Consider the following 24092-nt stretch of genomic DNA (forward strand, 5'->3'; position numbering starts at 1 on the left):
AATTAGGACATGAATGCAGGGGTGTGTCGCAAGATTCACAATTCATACTCCTCCCTGTATTAAAACTAACAATAATAAAAAGTAACTTTTCCACACTCCACCACACCCACTGTCACACTCGTCTCACAGCAGAGAAAGAAACTAAATTGCAAATTTAAAGTACTATTAAATTAACATATATGTTTTTGCTCTGAATCTGTGGTTCCCAACCATTTTGTCCTTTGATTCCTTAAAATGAAAGTGTTTTTTGTATTTTTCGCATGTATTTCTGTTTTTTTGTACTTAGCTGTTTTTTTTATTATTATTCCTGTCTCAGCATATCAGATATGATTTAGCTTTTGAGGTTTTCTGGCCTTAGTTTGGGATTTATAAAACCTAGCTACTCCTCATCCAAATGCAACAGTGAGATGCTGCTTTAACACTGATGCTTTAGAAATTTAATAATGTTGTGCACTATAAAACACGGTCACCTTCACCAGCACTTTTATTATTGCTACTTTACGTATTTTTTTTAAATTTTTTCGTGATTTGTCACAGACTGTTTTACATTGTTGCATTTTTTACTTTTACTTCAACGCAATTACTGTGTAAGCAGAAACTGAACACCCATACTGCAGGGGAAACACACACACACACTATAACCCCCATTTCCTCTCATACAATATCCTTTGTAGGATATTGTAGGTAGTGCACTTTTCTTTTCTTTTTCTTTTTTTTTTACAGCACCTTGGTTGACCTCTTGTCCATTGTGTTTCCTTCGGCTGGCAGTGATCCAGCGCCTGAACGCGGCCCACCTCTTCATCCAAAGAGTTTGGGGATGAGCAACAGCTTGAACAGTTAAACACATGTTTTTGGAGAGTTGCAATCAAAACTGAATAGATATGAAAAAGCAGAAGGCACAGGTTCTGTAAGCACATATTGTCTATTGGAAGCTTTTTTTGTAATCCCTGTGTAAACATAAACAGTTTCCCTATTTTTTTAAGTCGCTTAAGTGAAGAAAATTGTAAATTTTCACCCAACTATCTAATTATATTTATATAATTTATATATTTATATATACAATTTTCTTTGGATACACCTTCTCATTTAATGGTTTTACTTTATTTTCATGACTCTTTACGTTACATTTCTCACTGAAGGTACAAAACTATGAATGAACACATATGGAAATATGTAGTAAATAAAAGCATGTGAAATAACCCAAAACTAAGTTTTATATTCACTCTATGGTCCATTTCATCCCAAACCATCTCCACTGGGTTTAGGTCAGGGGACTGTGGAGGCCAAGCCATCTGGTGCAGCACTCCATCTCTCTCCTTCTTGGTCAAATAGGCCTTACACTGCCTGGAGGTGTGTTTGGGGTCTTTGTCCTGCTGAAAAATAATTGATGATCCAACTAAATGCAAACTTCCGCAGGATGCAGTGGTAGCCATGCTGGTTCAGTGTGCCTTCAATTTTGAATAAATCCCCAACAGTGTCACCAGCAAATCACCACCACACTATCACACCTCCTCCTCCATGCTTCATGGTGGGAACCAGAGACTGTCCATTCACCTTTTCTGCCTCGCACAAAGACATGGCAGGACACTTTTCCTTAGTAGTGGTTTCTTAGCAGCTATTTGACCATAAAGGCCTCATTCACACAGTCTCGTCTGAACAGTTGATGTAGAGATGTTTTGCAATTTCTGAGACTGGTAACTCGGATGAATTTATCTTCAGCAGAAGAGGTGACCCTTGGTCTTCCTTTTTAGGGGCGGTCCTTGCGTGAGCAATTTTCCAGACTGACCGACCTTCAGTTCTTAAAGTAATGATGGACTGTCGTTTTTCTATACTTAGCTGATTGGTTCTTGTTATTATATGAATTCTAAGAGTTGTCAAATAGGGCTGTCAGGTGTGTACCAACCTGACTTCTGCACTACACAACTGATCTCCCAGCCGAAATTAAGAGGGCAAGAAATTCCACAAATGAACCCTGACAAGGCACACCTGTGAAGTGAAAACCATTTCAGGTGACTACATCATGAAGCTCACAAGGGTTTGCAGAGCTGTCAGCAAAGCAAAGAGTGGTGACTTTCACAAATATGAAATATTAATCTGATTAATATTTAGAGTTATTAATCAGATTTCTTTCCGACGTAGTTTCATAGATCTTGCTTCATATATTTGACGTCTATAGTTAGTTAGTATATACACTTTACAAAGTAGTAAAAAATAAAGAAAAACATTCAATGACAAGGTGTGTCCAGATTTTTGACTGGTATTGTATGTATATATAGAATTAAATAGTAATGATACTTTACAGGTGGAAGCTTGTGAAATACTTTCATTGTTTGCTTGTCTACTTTTTTTTTTTTACCCAGCTTGCTTGTAGACCCACATAGCAAGCAGGTCTGGCCCAGATCTGGTATCAAGCTGGCACTGCTGGCTGACTTCTGGCATGATAAGACATATGTCACCCAGATATGGGCCAGACCTGCCATAGATGGCACTGTCGATGTGATGGCATGCCATATCTGGCTCGATTGTGATTTGGTTTATGTGGCCGGGCTCATAGAAAACAGATCTTCCCTGGATCCAGCATCAAGCTGGCACTTCTGACTGACCGGTGTCGTGGCAGAGTGTATGTCAACCAGATGTGGGCCAGGTCTGGCAATGATGGCACTATTTATGTTCCTATTTTCCTATTTTAGTTAGAAGACCCAAATGCCATGTTGCAATACTATACTGCTATGGTAGCCAATGTTTCAAATGCAGATTTGACAGGTTTGTGAGTGTACGCTTTATCCAAAACCTAGTGACGGTTTACTCGTCATTGCCTGTAGGTGGCTGTAGCTCAGGAGGTAGAGCAGGTCACCTACTAATTGGAAGGTTAGACGTTCGATCCCTAGTTCCTCCAGTCTGCATGTCGTGAATGTGTATGAATGTAGTTAGGAAGCACTCGTTTTAGAGAAAGTGTGTAAATGTGGCATGTTGTATAAAACACACTGAGTAATCTGGGAGCATATAAAAGCATCAGGCACTGTCTGAACAGAGTTTCATCATGTTACTTTCGCACTATTATATTCCGGCACATGTTGTTATTACATGGCTTGCAGCTCGTGGCTGCACACAACTTACACATGGCCCACATACCGCAAAGAATGACGGCCGTTTGGTGGCCCAGATCAGGTTTGCCAGAGGTAATCCACACATGGGCCAGCACAGGACCACCGGTGTGTCTGCAACTGGCCTTGTGCTGGCCCATGTACTGTCAACATATATATATAAAAGGTAGCATAGAAAGGTTTAAAATATTATGTCACATTTGAACTCTGACCTCTCGTTCAAGCTCAATGCATTGATCTCAAGGTCAAAGTGATAATACAGTAATGCCATAAAGAGCATTTAAAAATGTTTCTTACTGTCATTGTTTGCATTGACAGCATATATGCATTTATGGAATAATATATGGGGATTCTTAATATAACATTACTTTGGACCTTGGGCCTTTTCTTCAAGGTCAAATAAGGTTAAACCTCAATAAAATGTATTTTATTTTTTTCTTGAATGCTTAAAATTCTACTGCATCGGTTTGTATTGGGAGCATTCAGATTATGATACTGATATATGGGGATTCTTACTGTCACATTTCAGCTGGTATCCAAATATCATGTGACATTTGACCTCTGACCTCACTTTTGCATTTCACATCTGACTTTTTTTCAAGTTGGGCCCAACATGTTAACTATCTTTACACAATGTATTGTCAAGAGAATGAGCTGCCTAGATAGAAAAAAAATGAAGGCCTCTTGTTCTCCAGCCACCTCCTCCAGCTTATCCCAGGGAACACCAAGGCATTCCCAGGCCAGCCGAGTGGAGGAGTAGTGACTCTACTCTAAGGGAGCGTCCACCCATACAATACTATTGTCCTACAAGTAAATACTGCTCAGAGTGAGCTAACCTGGTTGAGGTTTGTACTCTCATGGCGCCTCTTTTTTATAACGCATTTATGATCATGTTATTGCACTTACATGGAAGGACTCTTGGGAAAAAGAAAACACATAAATCACTTGGAAACATTTCCATTTTATTTCTAAGATTCCAAACATGTCTTACATTTTTATGTTGAGTGATTCATGGTATTCAGTTTAATGTCTATTTACATTTCTGAAGGCTGCAATCAAAAAGTAGATTATAACACAATTAATATGTTCTAGTTAACTAAAAACTTAGTTCTGGCTTACTTTCTCTCTCAGTTCGAAGCTTTGCCACTCACAGCCTAATCAAAAATATTCCACAAGTTGGCCCTGTTTGACAGCTTCATCATTCTCCGTGTCATGCCGAACCCATCCCACCCTCTCCCCTCTTTTGTTCCTCGTACAGGAATGTGGGTGTGTTGTAACTTTCCTCACAGAAACACCTTTCAGCAGAGAAACAGAAATTATGTCAGGAATTGGAGAGGAAGTTACTGGAATACAAACACAGTTATCCAGTTGAATGAGTCTAAAAGCAGGCTATAGAAGAGCCCAGCGGTAAAAGGCAGAAAACAGGGCAAAACTGAAAGTCAGCTGGTCTGACCTGCTGTGGTTTTCTCATACTGGTCAAGCTGTGTGTTGTGAATAATCGGGCATGGCCTTTCATCTTGAAGCTCTGGTACACTGCCTGGTAGCTCTTCCAGCATCTGCGCTGCCACAGGGACTTTAGCAACCCTCGAAGACACCACACGGTCCTCGGGGCAAGCAGACCTGAAAGTCGTCTCCCAGGCAACTGAGAGAAACATATTACATATGAACTTTAAATACAGACAGTAAAATGAAAAGATGAGGTATGATCCTTCCCTCCACTGCCAGACTTTTGATGGCTGTAGACAGAGAAAAGGTGAAAGAACAAAAAAGGAGGTGCAGCATGAGGACACACAGCTTTAAGGTACTGATAACATCTTCATGGGATATAAAGACCTTTAAACCCATGAGAATTCAACTGCACATAAAAAATAATTGTGAAAAACACACCTGGTGTGATTTCTATTCAGATGTAGTGGCTACCAGTTATTAATGCAACTGCCATGTAAGTCTGTGTACTTGTCAGTGAGTATGTGTGCTTGCATGTGCTTCGATCTGGTTCCACAGGTTCTCATATCTAGATTTTCAACCAGGTTCTTTTAGGAACAATGTGTTCTGTTTTTTTCAATGCACTGGCTGCTTCAATGCTTTACAAAGGAGGCAGCCAAGCAGCTGAAATATTTAACCCATGTCCAACTTCATCTGTCTGCCCCCAATACCCTCTGTCAGCTCTATTCTTATGTGATATTAGATACAACAACAACAACAAAAAACCCAAGGATGCTGTTTTCACCATGCATACAAATAAAAGCCATTAGTAATGGGACTTTGTTTTTAAACTCACATTGCTTGCCTGCAGGAGCTACAGATCGATGTCTTCCAACTTTCTTTCCCAGGAAGGTCAGTGAATAGGATCCACCCTCAGCTCCGGGAGAGTTCACGTACATTGTGTATATAAATATGTGGTGCAGGTCACTGCTACACTGAAAAAAAAGGCCATGTTGGATTTACTTCATTCAATAGTGGACATTGGTTGCACACAACTGTTTTGCTTTGGCAGAAACAACTGAGTTAAAACAACACAACTTATTCATATTCAATAAACCTGTGCATTTTGTGTTGATAAAGCATAATTGAAACATGTTCAGATGAAGTAAGTTGAGCTCTTGGAATATTTTAATCCTTCACAATTTTGTCATTTTATTTCAACACTATTCAATAACTTTTACCCCAATACTACTTGGTCACTTAAATACTACATGTTGTAGCTATGATTTCAAGGCTTGATGCAGAATTTTCTGTACGTTTTTGTCCTTGACAGGTTACACCACAATAAATAGCAACAGCATACATGTGGTGTGTGTGTAGTTGTCTGCCTCTTATGACTCCAGTGATTTTCCTGCAGTTTGAAATCTTGTGCGATCTTGTGAATTTCATGAGTCCAGCAACTAACCACTCTTAAGAGCAAACACTTTGGCGACAGTGAGAAGGAAAAACTCCCTTTTAACAGGAAGAAACCTCCAGCAGAACCAGGCTCAGGGAGGGACGGGGCCATCTGCTGCGACCGGTTGGGGTGAGAGAAGGAAAACAGGATGAAAGACATGCTGTGGAAGAGAGACAGAGGTTAATAACAGGTATGATTCAATGCAGAGAGGTCTATTAACACATAGTGAGTGAGAAAGGTGACTGGAAAGGAAAAACTCAATGCATCATGGGAAACCCGGCAGCCTACGTCTATTGCAGCATAACTAAGGGAGGATTCAGGGTCACCTGGTCCAGCCCTAACTATATGCTTTAGCAAAAAGGAAAGTTTTAAGTCTAATCTTGAAAGTAGAGATAGTGTCTGTCTCCCGAATCCAAACTGGAGGCTGGTTCCACAGAAGAGGGGCCTGAAAACTGAAGGCTCTCCCTCCCATTCTACTTTTAAATACTCTAGGAACAACAAGTAGGCCTGCAGAGCGAGAGCGAAGTGCTCTAATAGGGTGATATGGTACTACAAGGTCATTAAGATAAGATGGGGCCTGATTATTTAAGACAGGGGTGTCAAACTCAAATACACAGTGGGCCAAAATTCAAAACTGGAACAAAGTCGCGGGCTAACGTTAATATTTATTGAAATATATTTATTCCTCCAGATATAAGAATGAATCTTTTCTTATGGACTCAAACACGTTTTGCTGAAAAACTGAATATGGAACAAGCAAAGCTTAATACTAAACAATATATATATATTAGCTGTATAATACCAGTAGGCCAGCTCTAATAGTAATTTGGTATGGCTTCGCGGGCCAAATGTAATTAGGCTGCGGGCCAAATTTGGCCTGCGGGCCAGAGTTTGACACCTATGATTTAAGACCTTGTATGTGAGGAGCAGGATTTTGAATTCAATTCTGGATTTAACAGGAAGCCAATGAAGGGAAGCCAAAACAGGAGAAATCTGCTCTCTCTTTCTAGTCCCTGTCAGGACTCTTGCTGCAGCATTTTGGATTAGCTGAAGGCTTTTCAGTGAGTTTTTTGGACATCCTGATAATAATGAATTACAGTAGTCCAGCCTGGAAGTAATAAATGCATGAACTAGTTTTTCAGCGTCACTCTGTGACAGGATATTTCTAACTTTAGAGATGTTGCGCAAATGGAAGAAAGCAGTCTTACATAATTGTCTAATATGTGCGTTGAAGGACATATCCTGGTCAAAAATGACTCCAGGGTTCCTCACAGCGTTACTGGAGGCCAAGGTAATGCCATCCAGAGTAAGAATCTGGATAGATACCACTCGGCCCTAAAAATTTCTAAGATTTTTAGGGCCGAGTACAATAACCTCAGTTTTATCTGAATTAAGAAGCAGAAAGTTAGCAGCCATCCAGGTCTTTATGTCTTTAAGACATTCCTGCAGTTTAACAACTTGGTGTGTGTTACCTGGCTTCATGGATAGATAGAGCTGCGTGTCATCTGCATAGCAGTGAAAATTTATGCTATGTCTTCTAATGATGCTGCCGAGGGGAAGCATGTATAATGTAAACAGAATTATAGCACCGAACCCTGTGGAACTCCATAATTAACCTCAGTGTGTGAAGAGGACTCTCCATTTACATGTACAAATTGGAGTCTATTAGATAGATATGATTCAAACCACTGCAGCACAGTACCTGTAATACCTACAGCATGTTCTAATCGCTCTAATAGGATATTATGGTCAACAGTATCGAATGCTGCACTGAGGTCTAGCAGGACAAGCACAGAGATGAGTCCACTGTCAGAGGCCATAAGAAGATCATTTGTAACCTTCACTAAAGCTGTTTCTGTGCTGTGATGAGCTCTGAAACCTGACTGAAACCCTTCAAAGAAGCCATTCCTCTGCAGATGATCTGTTAGCTGTGTGACAACTACTCTTTCAAGGATTTTTGATATGAAAGGAAGGTTGGAGATTGGCCTATAATTAGCTAAGACTGCTGGGTCTAGAGATGGCTTTTTGAAGGTTTAACTACAGCCACCTCGAAGGCCTGTGGTACATAGCCGATTATTAGAGATAGGTTGATCATATTTAGGGTCGAAGAATTAATTAATGGCAGGACTTCTTTGAGCAGTTTTGTAGGAATGGGGTCTAAAAGACACATTGATGGTTTGGAGGAAGTAATTATTGAAGTTAACTCAGAAAGATCAATTGGAGAAAAAGAGTCTAACTTAACATCAATGGTACTAAGAGTAACTGTAGATGATATTACATCTGTGGGATGATTATTGGCATTATTTTCTCTAATGATAAGAATTTTATTTGTGAAGAAGTTCATGAAGTCATTACTAGTTAACGTTAAAGGGATGGTTGGCTCAAAACATGACATTTTTGTGTTCAAATTACAAGGTAGCCTTTTTTAATTTAACAACCACCTAATTTATATTTTTCGGTATACCGAAAAAGGTAGAGGCAGCTGCTCGACTTGACTGAGATGGATGCCTTCCTCACACCACGATCCAAAGCACACGAGACTGAAATCCCATGCAGTGTCGCGAGATTAAACATTGATATATTATTGACTTACTTCACTCGAACATGATATGAACAATTTAATCTACCCTCTCTGCATATCATGTAGTTTCTACACTATATAGTTACACTTAACTTTAAAACATGAGGCAATTGTGTTAAATACACGCAAGATGCTTACATAAATCCAAGAGATGGACAATCCCTTTTTTTCAGTGTATTCTTTAGGTTGATCTCTGTTAAGTTGACACATGAGAGTGGACCCGTCTGAAACACACAAAAAGGAAAAATCATGTTGAATTTTGAAAGCTAAAAAAAATGAACTTATAGACTGAAAATCCTCAAATATTTTGATCTATATCTTGAACTTTCAATCGCGCCCTCAAACTATGTGCAGATGTCTAAATGCCCACTCAGCAGCTTCACTCAAGGAGTGTAATCCTTCAGTCAGCCACTCCAAGCTACTATAAGCTGCAAGCTTCAGAACAGGAAAAACTGAAAATCCCAAACTTTCATTGTGGACCTATTTTTATTTTCAGATTCTCTCATTTCACTGTGCCGTATCAGGACAAATCTTCAGCTTCCTTTACTAAACTTGTGCAAATTTACTATAACAGCATCCACTAAACAGTAAAAATATGCAAATGAATGTATATTTAAATACAAAAAAGTAAAAAAGAGAGAGAAAAAAGCAGAACTACCTGGTTGTCAGAGCAGCTCAGATCCCTTCGATGTGATTCAGGCCAGGGTGCTGCTGTGCTGATCAGGAGAACGAGATGATCCTGATCTCTTATGGGAACCAAACTCTAAACAGTCTTTAAATATTAAACCTGCAGAGATGGAGTTTCACCGGGTACCAGCTTAAACTCTGCACAGCCAGAGGGTAAAAAGATGCCATAAACAGTCCTCAGGTTTCCCGTGTGTGAGATAGAGATTGTAACTGGATGCTTCCTCATACTAACAGACACATATATAGGTTACACACACACTCTTCACTTGGGCTCTGTTTTTTTCTCTTTCTTTCCTTGGAAACCTACACTTTCCCAAATAAAGTTAATAAAACTGAAAACACACCACCTACAGAAAATAAGAAGAGAATGAAGACAAAATCAGAAATTCTTGCTAATAGAATTTATTTTGTAATAAAATCATATCAGTTGCAGCTGCTAATGTTGTCCTTTTGTCCTTGGCTGAGGGTCTCTGTTACAGTTTCCTTTTTTTTCTTTCTTAGACTGAGAAACTCATTTGGAACATTTGGCCCACAGCTTGAGCATCTGTTTAACACACCTTCCTTAGAGGTAAATCCACCCGTGATACCACTTTAATGAAAATGCAGCTTTGCCTGCTGTTTCCCTTTATTTCTCCACATTCGCAACCCTAACCCTGGATATCAAACTCACCCTTTTTCTCCAGTCTGGAAACTCCAACCAATTAATCACACAAGTCTTTCATCACTGGAAAATATCAGGACATATCGTATATGTAACAGAGGTTTTATTGCATGTCGCCACTAGCCTCTGGGAATTCGATTGTTCCGTCTGATTACAAAGTCTGACGGGGTTAAAATATTGTAATCACTGACAGCATTAACACTCTGTTGAGACATGCAGACTTCAAGGAGTATGACAACCTGACCCTGCTGTCATGACAACACAACACACCTCAGACATCACTCCAAGGCTTAGACTTTGGAGAAATTTTGAGGTCTTGGTTAGCTTGGTTATTCATACAGACAATGTAATGCTGGACTCCCACATAAATACATGACAGTAGTGCTGTCATACTGTTTAACGTCACTTGTTGCAAAGACAAGAGAAAACAGCAGGAACGTCAAAGACAGATATTTGATCTACCAACCAATAAGACCAGTAGAGGTCCTAACATGTTTGACGCCCTGGACGAACACTCCCTTTGGCGAAACACACACACACACACACACATATATATGAAGAGAGAGAGAGAGTATGCATAGTATGCAAACACTTAACAAACAGCCATCATAATTCATCATACAATGAGAATAGGACAAATCAACAACTGACAATGGTAAATGGCCTGTATTTATATAGCGCTTTACTAGTCCCTAAGGACCCCAAAGCGCTTTACATATCCAGTCATCCACCCATTCACACACACATTCACACACTGGTGATGGCAGCTACATTGTAGCCACAGCCACCCTGGGGCTGACAGAGGTGAGGCTGCCGGACACTGGCGCCACCGGGCCCTCTGACCACCACCAGTAGGCAACGGGTGAAGTGTCTTGCCCAAGGACACAACGACCGAGACTGCCCAAGCCGGGGCTCGAACCGGCAACCTTCCGATTACAAGGCGAACTCCCAACTCTTGAGCCACGATCACCCCGACAATGACTAATTAATATTGTGCTGAACACAGTCCAAAAGATTCAGTAAGCTACATCAGTGTCTGCGGTTTACTATCATAGCCAAGTGGCTAACAAACGTAAACAGAAGTTTTCACTATCCCTACTAATTAGTGTTATCTTGGTGTATCTCTGTTGTGGTCAGTGCTATCCTCTATGCTGTTGCATGCTGGGGCAGCAGGTTGAGGGTCACAGATGGCAACAGACTAAATAAACTGATCCACAAGCCCAGTAATGTTGTAGGGATGGAGCTGGACTCCGTTAGGGTGGTGTCTGAGAGGCAGATGTTGTCCAAGATAAGGACCATCTTGGATAATACCTCCCACCCACTCCATGCCATGCTGGCTACTAACAGGAGCACGTTCAGTGAGAGACTGAGATTACCAAAAAGCACCACTGAATGACACAGGAAATCATTCCTGCCCGTGGCCATCTCCCTGTACAACCTCTCCATCTAATACAATGTCAACACTGCAATAGTTACACCCTTTATCCATACGCTCTTTTCTACTCTATAATGTTCTTGTCAATTTTCTTGATATTTATTTATAATCACCTTTGTTAATCCTTGATATTTTTAATTGAGTGATCTGTATATATTGGTACTATTTCTTAAATGTGTAAAATCTGTAACATAATGTATTGTTTGGAGTTTAGCCTGTTACTGTTACTATTTTTACACTTTCTTCTTGGAGCAACTGTAACCCACATAATTTCCTTAGGGATTAATAAAGAATTATGATTATGATTGTTTCAGGATACATGACCTGCCATTATCCAATGACACATCTGCTTATCTGTATCTTTTGCTCATTTCTCCTCCTCTTCTTTTCTCTTTTTTCTAAACTGAGCACCTGATGGCTTTGACCTTTTCTTGTCCATCTCCCATTGGTTTTAATTTTGCACTCCAGTATGAACAAACATCCCCCAACCAGAGGATCACCACAACATAACCTAACAGACCTACACCTTAGTTCACGGATTCACTTTTTCTAGGGTACCGGTCCGTGAGTCGTTTGGTACCGGGCCGCGAGAGTTGAGGCTCAGGCGTGAAATGTATAGTTTTCAGGGTTTTTATCGGTTTTCAGCGTTATTTTGTTATCGTTTTTATCGTTTACTCGGTTTTCCTGGGTCTTTTCACGTGTGTTATGAATACATTTTCTTTTTTTCGGTACCGGTACTAGTTTTATTTTGTTGTATTTATCCGCGACACCTTAAAGGCCGGTCCATGAAAATATTGTCGGCCATAAACCGGTCAAAAAAGGTTGGGGACCGCTGGTCTAGGGTGTATTTCTGGGTTTTCGCACAGCCCGAGATTCAAATTATAATTATAATGGGCTTGGATTTACAACATTATGAATGAAATTTGCTCTATTTTTTATTTTGCGGGTTGGTGCTCCAGCCAGCCAGAGAGTCCCCTGCCGCCCAGCCTTCTCCTCCCTGTGCCGCAAGCAGCAACCCAACCCTGAACACACCACTCCCAGATGTCCTACATGTCCACGAGATCACAATTTTTATTAACATTTTTTATACCTGGCACGTGATCGGCAGATGTTTTCAAGTAAGCAACGGGACTGTTTTAAATCTGCAGGAGGATCTGTTGCCAGCTCTCTACTGAATCCGGATGTTGCGTTTAGATTGCAGCTGCCGAGGGCACACAGCAGAGATTCAGCCCAATGGTAGCCGCGGAGGGCGGCGTGGGCTGGACCCGTCACTAGGAGTGGTTTGTGCTCGAGTATAAATACACGCTTTCTGTCACTACAACGCCCCTGGAAACTCGGTGAGACAAACTTCTTCTCTTTAAGGCAACACGGTAAGTCTTTTGACTCCCAGGAAATCTTTGGCGTTGTAGATTCTGAACTCAGCTGAGTTTGGAGCGAGATTTGATGGCTTTTGGTCTCCTCTCCCCGATGAGATCTAAAGTTGCAGCAAGGTATATTGATTGGTGCAACTTACGAGGCGGAGGGGAGTGTGAGGTTAACGTTTGTCTTGACGTGCTCGGCTGTCCCAACTACGTAGAGAAGTCAAATTCTATCATAAAATCAATCGATATAAATAGATATGTTCTATCCCACATTATAATGTATGTCCGTATCAGAGATGAGAGTGGGTGTGGCCAGGGTGTTTGCTACAGATGCTTGTCATTATAGAAAACTGCTTATTGTAAATCAGAGTAGATATCTGGACTTGCACTTGACCTCTCCAACAGCAGATAAAAGAAACCCCTTTTTTTTTTTTTTTAGTTTAATGCTTTAGAACTTAGAAGATTGCCAAAAGAGTCACTACTTTGAGCAACATTTACAAAAAACTTTATTTTTAGATGCTCAACTGTTTCTCACAAGGAGAAACAAAACTTTAAATGCTACGATAAATGTTCATATTTGGATCAAACACTGCTGACTTTCTCCTTCTCCTCCTCTCTTACAGACAGACCACTCCCCACCATGTCTTTCATCCAGGCCTTCTTGGAGCAGAGCGTTTACTTGGGCATGCCCGATGATTCAGTACGTAACACTGTGGTTCCAGTTGCTAAGGCCAAACACCCTGTTTTTCTTTTTTTCCCCGTCTCTTCCTGTGGTATGCTAGGGTGGAAAAACTGATCTGGCAGTACAGCAGAGTAGAAAATCGCTGCGTAGGAGGTGTCGATATAAAAAGATTGAATGAGTTTAGATGTTGAAGAGAGGAAGGAAATTAACTAAAAAAAAAATGGTGGTAGATTAATTATAGAAACATCATTAAAGTAAAAAGGGGCCTGAACTGTAAAGATTATATGCACAGAGAATGATAACCAGAGAGAGTTTTGGGAATGTATGAGTCACTGAAGCCGGAATTTGAGCTCCTCCCTTTATAAACTCTGCAAACAGAACAAAATGGTACTTCTCCTTTCACCGATTTCTTAAAGTAAGTTTAGAAAAAGTTGCACAAGTTGTAGGATAACAGTTTGGACTCTTTCATTGTTCACTTCAGTCCAAACAGGGCATCTGCCAACATTTTAAAAGCTTTGTGTTGACATCTGAAATAATAAGGGAGGAACCGTAGGGGCTCCTTTTTTTTCTGCCTTAATTTCAAGGATACAGTCACTGGGTTTCAACACTTTTGTAGTTAAAACATTTGAAAAATGCACCTGTATCCCACCTTGTACATTCCTCTAAACTGCAGACAAGTATTTACCAAACACAATAATCTGGCACGTTTCAGGCTTTAAAGAATGAAGGAACGGTGAAGCCAGCGCTCAATTTCAACCCTAGTGGAGATGCAGCAGTCTTGGACAAGGCCATCAAGACAAAAGGTGAAGCTGAAATGCATGAGGGATGCTTTGGAGCGTGTGCGAGCATGCTTTGGTGTTGCAATGTGTATCTAAGTGTTAAGTACAGACTTTCTTGTCTTCCTTGTCAAGAATCTTAACACCCTCTGCTGGCCATCATATGTGATTACATTCTGTTCTCTGTGGGATCACACACACCAAACAATGAATGCTGAACAGTCATACTGCTGCAGAATGACAGGAATGCTTGTTTTACTCGCTTGTGCAGGTGTGGATGAGAACACCATTATTGAAATTCTGGTCAAAAGGAGCAACGAGCAGAGGCAGCAGATCAAAGAGGCTTACCAGAAGGCCAACGGCAAGGTAATGACAATTAGACAAACACGATCGGAGCAAGAAGTTCCAAAACTGACAGGAAACATTACTTCCTCTGGATCATACATTTAATCATCCGTTGATACCTCATAGCCTCTGGACACAGCCCTGAAAAATGCTCTGAAGGGAGATCTGGAGGAAGTCGTGTTGGCTCTGTTGAAAACTCCTGCCCAGTATGATGCCCAGCAGCTAAAACTGGCAATGAAGGTACACAAACACACATTACTAAGATGAGCACATTGACAGAAAAAGCTATTAGAGTACTTGACTACATTTGTGTAAATGCTTTCTCTGGTATCACCATGATCTCTTATTGTTGGCACATGATGATATCCACCCACTTAAACATATTAATCCTTTGTTTTTCTAAAGGGAGGTGGCTAAAAGGTGTTTAACTGGTTTTGTGAAGCATTAAGAGACTTTGTCTCAATCCTTCTATCTGTGCATCTCTGCCTCAGGGTCTGGGAACAGACGAGGACACTCTGATTGAGATTTTAGCTTCCCGAACCAACAGGCAGATCGTAGACCTAAAGAAAGTCTACAAGGAAGGTTTGTGCCAAAGTTCAAGCAACAATCTTCAGTTTCCAGAAGCTAAAATTTGAACAACGACACAAGTGTCAGTGGGAAAACTAATTCCACTTTTGCGATTACTTTGCCAAGAATACAAGAAAGAGCTGGAAGAGGACATCAAGTCTGACACTAGTGGAGACTTCAGGACGGCCCTCATTGCACTCTGCAAGGTACTTGAGTGTGTTTTATTTACTGATCTGTTGCAGGATCTCAAAATCATTTATTCTGTCATAGCACCAGGATGCTCTAAGTTCTGAAACAACATAAGACTCCCCACTGAAGCTGGAACACTGAGCTGATTATAAAAAGCAAACTTACTCCCTAGACATGCACACATACAGTCACGTGTACTCTCATTTGGATATCTTACAAACTCAGTTCACATTTTAAAGTTGAAAGCCACATTTTAATTAAATTTTGAGAAATGTGAAGCTTTCTTGGTGAATTCAGTGGCATTAAATAGAACATTGTTTGTGCTTACTGTGCTTTTTCAGCTTTCCAACTCTTAAAAATATCTATGATTTATTAAATTAGCTAATTAGCTAGTTTGATTCCATCAGTACACCAATCAATCTGTTTCTTCATATCGCAGGCTGCCAGGACTGAAGGAGTTTGCGAGCAGCTGGTTGACAGTGATGCCAGGGCTCTGTATGAGGCGGGAGAGGCCAGGAAGGGCACGAACTGCGCTGTCTTTATCGACATCCTAACCAGCAGGAGTGCCATTCATCTCCGTCAAGGTCTGTTTGATGCACCGTTAAGTATATATTTTTTTTAAGTCTTATCTTTAACATCTCCTTCTTAGGAATAGCACCTAATCTGTATTCTATTTCAGTGTTTGATAGGTACAAAAAGTACAGCAAAGTGGATGTGGCCAAAGCCCTTGACCTCGAACTGAAGGGAGATATTGAGAATTGCCTCACAGCAGTTGGTAAAGTCAAACCTCTGTTTACGAAACCTCTAAACTCTATTACTTTAGCATTAAATCAGTATATTCTGGATGGACTGGATTAAAACTTTAAAAAAATATATATTCACAGTGAAGTGTGCTGGAAGCAGAACTGCCTTCTTTGCAGAGAAACTCTACTTGGCCATGAAGGTACAGTATATGTGCTGCTACAGGAACAACTGAATATTACAGGGAAAATAATTCACAAGTGGATTAATGTAGAAGTACTCCTTAATTTGGATGATGCCAATTGCCATTTGAAAAAACTGATTGGCTGTCAATGTGGCTCAGGTTTTAGAGCCAGTTGTCTGCTATTTAGTAGGTTGGATGTTCAGTCCCCAGTTTCTGCATCTATTTATTGACGTGTCCTTGGGCAAGCTGTTGGTGAACAATGCTGGGCTGCTTTGGATCAGAATTTGCTAACTTTGGCTAATTCACATAAATGATCTAATCTGCTAAGTCACATAAATAATAAACCACTCAGTCAGTGTCGGAAATAGGCTCCCATGAACTGGAGAAGTGTCCCAGCATGAGAAACTTGAGCCATGGACAAAGGAGTCTTCATGCATTTAATACATTTATCACTGGGTGAATGTCTGAACATAGTAGCATCATAATGCTGAAAAAGGGTATTCCTTTGCCCACTGGAGCTCCTTTTGACATGTTTGATCTGTTTTTACTAAACAAGATAACTAGGTGGATGGTTTTTAAGTTACAAACTGACTTTCATTTAGTCAGTTGCATAGATATAGAGAGTAAATCCCCTATAATTTGTCCAGTTCTTGAAGTTCTGTAGCAAAACAGCTCTTCGCTAAATAGAAATAATAGTCAAATCTAAAACCTTTTACTTTTAAAAATTCCCATTAATCTCATATTTCTGTTATCTTTTCCACATATAATATAATCAATGGTATGTTATAATATAAATGTTTCATGACTGGCTCTTTTCTGCCCTTCAGGGTAAAGGTACCCGCAAGCCTATCTTGACCCGCATCATGGTGAGCCGCTCTGAAATTGACATGAAGCGGATCAAGGAAGACTACAAGAAGAATTATGGCAAAACACTCTACCAGGACATTCTGGTGAGCAAACATCTAAAAGTTAAACCCATTCCAGATGTTCAGTTTTGAATGGATTGTGCATATGACGGTACAAAAATGTCAAAAGAAAACATGTAAAGATTTATGGATTTAAAAAAACAAACTTGTATTTTTCCCCATTTAGGATGACACCGCAGATGATTACGAGAAGATTCTGCTCGCTCTCTGTGGGGGTGAAAACTAACAGCCTATCGCTGGGATCAAAGCTCATACAGCAGAATATCCATGCCAGTGTACAACTGTGGAAAATCGCCTGTTATCTCTTAAATACATAATGTGCCTTTTGTGCTTGTGGAGACCTGACAAGACTGTCTTTCTTTGCAAGACGTCATGATAGTTAGATGATATTGGCAATGAGCGAATACTAACCTGGAGTTGGCAGAGCAGATAGGCCGTTTCCTTTCTGAGAAATCCTTTTTATTTCAGCGCAGATCTCATAGCATTATGCCAGAAGATCTATGTTCTAGACAGACTTTGCTTGCACTTACTAGGTTCTATAACTAAAGTCCAAAGAGAAGCTGATGTGATCACAGTGCAGCTCATGTATCCAGATCACCACATGCCAATAGCTTAATGTTACCATTGCTCTTGAAGGAGATTTGATGTTCTGCAAATAAAAGCTTTTTTTACTGAAGTGGTCTTGATTATTTATAAATTCATACAACACATATCAGACATGAGAACAAATAAGTGGTCAAGGTTTACATGCATACATTATGGGTGTGAATGTCTTTGAATTGTTATGTTTCCAGGGTGGAAGGAGTTGTGCTGAAGGTTCTACAATGTCTTTAACTGGACAAAGCCAAGGCCTATTGACTTGATCGTGATTGACAACTAGTAGTTTACTTTTGCCAGCATAAACCAGATTTGTTAGAGCTATTTCTAAAGGGGGGGGAAACCCTGATAATTTATCATTTGTTATGAAAATTATACATAAGTACAAGTTATTTGGATATATCAACACTTTACCAAGGTCTGGAAGAAGACCCAAACTGTCACCCACAGATGACAGGAAATTGGTTAGGATGTTTAGGAACCACCAAGGGTCAAGCTTGTCATGAAATGGAAACTGCTGGAATGCCAGCGTCACACTCCTAAGTGAAGTGAGTTTTACATCACCATGAACTACAAGGGTGCCCACCAAAACAACAACCCTTGTTCCAGAATTGACAACCTCGAATGAAATTTGCAGCTTCCCACACGGACGAGCCAAATGTCTTTTGGAGATGTTTTATGATTGGATGAGAAATGAGCTTTCAGGCCATAATTACAAGATATCTGTTTGGAGGAGTAAATGTGAGGATTTCAAACCTAAGAGCATGATGGTGGTGGTGGCATCATGCTCTGATCTAAGTCATTAAATATGTATTCTGTGCAATAAATCCACTTTGTAAAAAGAAAAGTTCAAAGAAATTATTAAAATTTTCATCTAATCTAAAAATTTCACCTAATCTAAAAAAAAAAACCCCAAAAAACCAAAAAACTGAATTTCTCGGAGGAACCCAGCCAAGGGATTCCATCTAAAAGCCCAAATTACCATGACATACATTTCCATGACATTTTATATGATGTTGCCAAATATTTACACATTGGTAGTATGAGTACAATATGAATACATTTTAAATGAGTCTCTTAAGTCCATATAACGTGTTTTCCCATCATGTGCTATATAGAAATGCTGGTGTTGATTTGAAAACCGAGCCAGATGCAGAAAGCGTGTTCAGCCGTTATGTGATTACTAGATGGGTAGTAATGAAAATATCTTGCGTGGTAATTGTAAAAATTTTTTAAAAAAAATAAAAATATTTAACCTCCTAAGACCCGAACTCTTGCATGGCATGCATTTTTTATTTTTCTTTGATATTTGGGCATATTGGGGCCCGATGAATGTAAAAACAAAGAATTACCAGATTTTTTTTTTTTTTTACCTTATTTTTGTTTTTATGAAAAATAAGAGCCACATATGAGGATATTAGTTTAAAATTTTGATAGAACAGTAGCAGTATAATGTCCTCGTAAGTGGATATCAGGCCCTTGTAGAGCAGAATTGAGTATTTTGGTCTAAATAACCCACATATGTGGACGCCAGGTCCTAGGAGGTTAAAAGCCGGTATATATCATTTCACGTCAAAAAAAAAAAAACAAGTTTAAATGATGGAAGAAACTATTCTTGGTTTAGCATCGCAGAAAGGGGGATTGTTTGGCCAGAATCTGGCAACCTCAAAGCTCATCCCGACTGAAAACAAGCGGAGCACCCTCTCCGGTTAGCTGGCACAGAGCTAACTAACTTTCCTTTAAGTATGCTTTAAGATTTTGCTTAGAACAGACGCTGATATTTTTCTAGTTACTTCCGGGTCAAAATAAAATTCCAAAAATAATACTGGACCTCTGATGAAATATGTTTTAAGCTAATCGCTTGAGTACGTTTAGCTTGAGAGCAAGCTAGCTTGCTAACGGTAGCCAGGCAACAAACTTAAATTGTGCACCTGTAGTGAAATGTAAACGATGCAAAGTCGTGTTTGAGTTGTGATGCAGGGTAAACGATGAACCAGATGCAATGACAACAGTACTGAACATGATTAGCACGAGTCATTGACTTTGAGGGGGCTCTCGTTAGCTGGGGCAACGTTGCTGGTAACTGAGCTGGGCAGAGAAGCAATAAAGCAGCAGTGAAGACCCAGCCTTTTAAGGCTGCCTGTATGAGCTGTGGACGTTCACTGTAACAACCTTTAATTTCACACTCTGTCTTTTATTTCAGGCCTGCGCACCTGGAACAACCAGTCCATTTGAGGGAGTCCCCTTTAATCAAAACAATGACGATGACCTGACCAATGGACCAAGCCAGTGTCTGCTCTACCACAGGGTCACGTTTGGGGATAGATCATGAATGACAAACTAGTGTTCTTGGGCCTGCTGTACTTTGTCCAGGGCATTCCCTATGGTCTCCAGTCATCGTTGCTTCCTGTATACCTGCGAGGAGCTGGGCACTCTCTCACACGCATCGGTTTTACCAAGATCCTTTACTTCCCCTGGGTACTCAAAGTCCTCTGGGCGCCTTTGGTGGACCGAGTTGGTACTAAGCGTCGCTGGCTGGTGGGAACAGTCTCTGGCCTTGCTCTAACATGCCTCTCCAGTGCTGCCCTGGCCCCAGAGGCACATATTTGGGGTGTAGCTGGAACCCTGCTGGCAATGAACACCTTGGCCTCTGTTCAGGACATTGCTGTAGATGGAGCTGCAGTGGGGTTGTTAAAAGGACGTGGGGAGCTGGGCCTTGGGAACACAGCACAAGTTGTAGGGTATAAAGCTGGGTCAGTGTTTGCCGGAGGTGGGCTGCTAGCTGTGATTGACGTGGCTGGATGGAGCTGGATGTTTATGCTGCTGACATTTGTGTATGCTGGTGTAGCCCTGTTTGTGTGGGGGGCCCCTGTGTTGGATGATGAGACTGTGAGGGGCCAGCAGGCAGACGGCAGCAAAAAGGGAGGGCAGGGAGCAGACGCTGTACGGCCGTGGAGGGTGTGGAGGAAGCTGCTGGCAGTGCCTGGCACACCTTGGACAGTTCTCTATGTGCTAACATACAAATTGGGTAAGTCTGATTATTATTCAAGCACTGGTTTAAGTTTAGGTAAAGTGATCTGTTGTGATAAATGTTCGCTTATTTTCCAGAAGGGCAATAATGCTCAGTATTTATTGTCAATGTAGTTATAGATTTGTTTTTTAATTGTTCTCTCATAGTGTATGGGTTTTTTTTCTTTTTAAAGCAGAATTTTCCTTTTTTGATATTTTCACTTATACACTTAACTGGCCACTTTATTAGGAATGCCTTGCTAGTACGGCTGCCACAAGCGATTATTTTGATAGTCGACTAGTCACCGATTATTTTTGCAATTAGTCGACTAATCAGATCATGCATCCATTGAACGTAAAACATACAGCTTATTGCACCAGCATGCATCTGCTCTTATATAAATATCATTAGCTTACAGGGCTCTAGACTAACTTTTTGCCATGGGCGTACCGGTACGCCTAACTTTTTAAAGTTAGGCGTACACAAATTTTATAATAATTTATATAATATAATGTGTTTTTCTGGATACACTGTGCTTTTTCAGCATTCAAAGATTGATGACACCGTGTCAGAGCACTGGCTATGAATTTCAGAAGGATCAGGCCTTAACTTAACAGAGAAGTTAGCAATAGTTCTTTTCCTATTACAGCTACATCCACTTCTGTCGTGCCTAGGCTGCTCACTAGGGCTGGGTATCATCACTGATTTCTATAATCCATTCGATTCTGGTTTTCAAAGTCCCGATTCGATTCAACTTAGCCCCAGACAGTCAGAAATATTATAATTCTGATCATTTATCAGTACTGACTTCATCAGAATTGTGAACATCACAGCAGATGCCTTTGTGTGAAAGTAACTGAGAATAAAACACAGAAAAACATGAAGGAGATTTTCCTGGTCTGGCTTTTTATAGCAGATAACCTTAAAAATATTCTACAATGTTCTGCATATAAAGTTTAAATTTCTTCAGTATTGAACAACAGAAAAACTAGGCTTTCTTGTCCGAGGTCATTTAAGTGAAAAAAAGAAAAGAAAAAGACAGCAGCCGACAGCGCTGTAAACAACGGTAGACTGGTGGGTAATAAGCGAATGAATAATACAGAAAACAGAGATTGGAGACGGGAAACTGTTCTTGAAGTACAGAGAGAGAGAGAGAGAGAGCTAGCTGTGCATGGAGTGTGATTTTAATAGTCGTGGAAGCAAAACAGCAAAATTCATGACGACATTGATCAGCGTGTCGGTCTACGGGCTGCCCGAGAAAGACAAAGTTGATTCTGATGAGTCGGTCCGCTGTGTGTTTACGTCTTTGTGTGGAATCCGTGTACCTGCTCTCATTTGCTGTTTGGTTGTTGTTGAAATGGTTTTGTGAGCTTTAATCTGAGAATCTGGCATTTCTGGCCAAACACAGTTATATTTAAAAGTCTATTCAGGATTTAATGAATTGATATCGCTTTATTCAAGCTACTCACCTCCCACTCCCACCTGCACTTTCAACTGGACCACGCCCAATCAGAGAGGTCCCGCCCCTTACTATCTCTGATTGGTTTAGTCCACGATAGGGGCATAATATGTGTCTGTTGTTGACCACAGGGAAGGTTGCAGATTTTTTTATTTTTTTTTGCTACCCGAACAGTTGGTCGCACAGGTGCAACCAAATGGTTTTTTTTAGTCGCACCACTGAAAAATTTGGTCGTATTTGCAACCAAATTGGTCGCACTCTAGAGCCCTGGCTTCCAACTTGAAGTGTTTAAGGTACATGCTAACTAAAAATAAAGACAAGATGATAGTTTATTAAAGTTTAATGAAATCTGTAGATTGTTTCGGTGGAGTTTAATAAACTCAGTCTCGTCTGCTCCTTGCTATCTAAAATATAACAGGACACCGGAGTATATTCTCAAGCATCTCACACTTCTGATAATCAGTTGTCTGCTTGACGTTTATTCAGCTGTGTAAAAACTATAACTTTATTTCTCAGCCAAACCGATTTACTCAGGAACAAATAAAATACTAAAAAAAAAGCCAAACAGTAACATTTTTAAGTTATCTAAGTGACTTATATTACATGTTTAACCTGAGTAGCGAAAGACAGCAGTGGGTTTGAAAACGATTTGCTGGGAGTCCGGTGTTCTCACCGGCTCTAATGAGCCTTGAACCCCGGCTTGGTGCTGTTCCCAAACCAGGTGCAGATGTTTGCCGTCAGGACGCTCTCGATGGTGCAGGAGTAGAAGTTCTTGAGCACCTTCAGTGGCAGATGGAAGTCTCTAAGTCTTCTGAGGAAGAAGAGACGCTGACGGGCTTTCTTAACCAGGGTGTTGATGTGACAGGACCATGACAGGTCCTGAGTGATGTGGACACCCAGGTATCGGAAACTGTCCACTCTCTCCACTGGTGTGCCACTGATGATGAGGGGTTTGTAATTCCTCGCCTCCTTATACATGCAGTGCTACCATCTTCTGTTTCAGTCCGTTATTACACTCTTAAATACTACTACTTATTCCTGCGTCTTTTGGGATCTTACAAAGCTTCAAACGACGCGTCGACTATTAAATCAGTCGTCGACGATTTTAATAGTCAACGTAATCGTTACTAGTCGACTAGTCGTGGCAGCCCTACTTGCTAGTATCAAGTTAGACCTGCTTTGGCCTTTTGGAACTGTCTTAATTCTTCATTGATCTGGTTCATTAAGCTGCTGGAAATATTCCTCAGAGATTTTGGACCATATTAACTTAGTAGCATCACACAGTTGCTGCAGATTTGTCAGCTGGACATGCATGATGTGAATCTCCTGTTCTACTACATCCCAAAGGTGCTCTTTTGGACTGTAATCTGGTGACTCTGGAGGGCGCTTGAGTACAAAGAACTCCTTGTCATCTTCAAGAAACCAGTGTACCAAAAAGATGAGTTCACTATGGTCATATGGGTATTGACATAGTCAGTGTCAAGGTATTTTAGCCCAGAGAAGTGCTGCTCATTGGATATTCAAATTCAAATTTCAAATTCAAATTTTATTTGTCACGTACACAGTCATACACAGTACGATATGTAGTGAAATGCTTGGACAACTGCTCGTGACCTAAAGAGAACAAAAAAGGAAAAGGCTATGAATAAGATAGGAAATAAATATGAAAAATTAAAAAGGGTAAATTTAACTAGGAAGGAATAAAATATAAATTAAGGTTAAAAATGAAATAACTGTACAACACAAATTAGAATGAAGGGTAAATTTAACTGGGAAGAATAAGATAAAGATAAATATATAAATTAAAGTTGAAAATAAAATAACTGTACAACAAAATACACAATACACAATATAGAACTATATAAGAATGTATGAAGAAATCTAAATATAAATAAATATATACACA

The 24092-nt window shown here is 40.2% G+C and overlaps 2 protein-coding genes and 1 long non-coding RNA gene across 6 annotated transcripts in view; 2 read left to right on the top strand and 1 right to left on the bottom strand.

The window, feature by feature from the left end:
• Positions 1–4121: 4121 nt before the first annotated feature.
• On the bottom strand, positions 4122–9316 carry LOC309718260. 2 transcript variants are annotated; one of them, XR_014279931.1, is made up of 5 exons: positions 9225–9316; positions 8705–8790; positions 5386–5524; positions 4558–4746; positions 4122–4399 (listed from the first exon to the last, which is right to left on the bottom strand). It is a non-coding gene; the product is annotated as an uncharacterized lncRNA (long non-coding RNA). The 2 variants fall into 2 exon arrangements; XR_014279932.1 differs by having other exon boundaries at positions 4122–4746.
• A 3280-nt stretch (positions 9317–12596) lies between these two features.
• Positions 12597–17796, top strand: anxa1a (annexin A1a). Of its 2 annotated transcripts, none has more exons than XM_082553328.1 (12): positions 12597–12719; positions 13334–13410; positions 14105–14195; positions 14440–14534; positions 14640–14753; positions 15005–15095; positions 15207–15286; positions 15709–15853; positions 15949–16044; positions 16154–16212; positions 17022–17144; positions 17287–17796. In XM_082553328.1, the coding sequence occupies exons 2-12, from the start codon at positions 13351–13353 to the stop codon at positions 17344–17346; spliced, it is 1014 nt and encodes a 337-aa protein (XP_082409454.1). In that variant the 5' UTR covers positions 12597–12719; positions 13334–13350; the 3' UTR covers positions 17347–17796. The 2 variants fall into 2 exon arrangements, with proteins under 2 accessions (XP_082409454.1, XP_082409455.1); XM_082553329.1 differs by having other exon boundaries at positions 12662–12711.
• A 1558-nt stretch (positions 17797–19354) lies between these two features.
• mfsd3 (major facilitator superfamily domain containing 3) overlaps positions 19355–24092 on the top strand; it is a 30132-nt gene continuing 25394 nt past the window's right edge. The window contains exons 1-2 of one of the 2 annotated variants that reach the window (XM_082553510.1): positions 19355–19460; positions 19921–20745. In XM_082553510.1, coding sequence (XP_082409636.1) covers positions 20046–20745 — 700 coding nt within the window. In that variant the 5' untranslated portion in view covers positions 19355–19460; positions 19921–20045. The remainder of the gene's footprint in view (positions 19461–19920; positions 20746–24092) is intronic. The other variant, XM_082553511.1, reaches the window with a different exon arrangement.

The sequence above is a fragment of the Aulonocara stuartgranti genome (genome assembly GCF_965226115.1).
Source record: "Aulonocara stuartgranti genome assembly, chromosome: 12".
NCBI lineage: Eukaryota > Metazoa > Chordata > Actinopteri > Cichliformes > Cichlidae > Aulonocara > Aulonocara stuartgranti.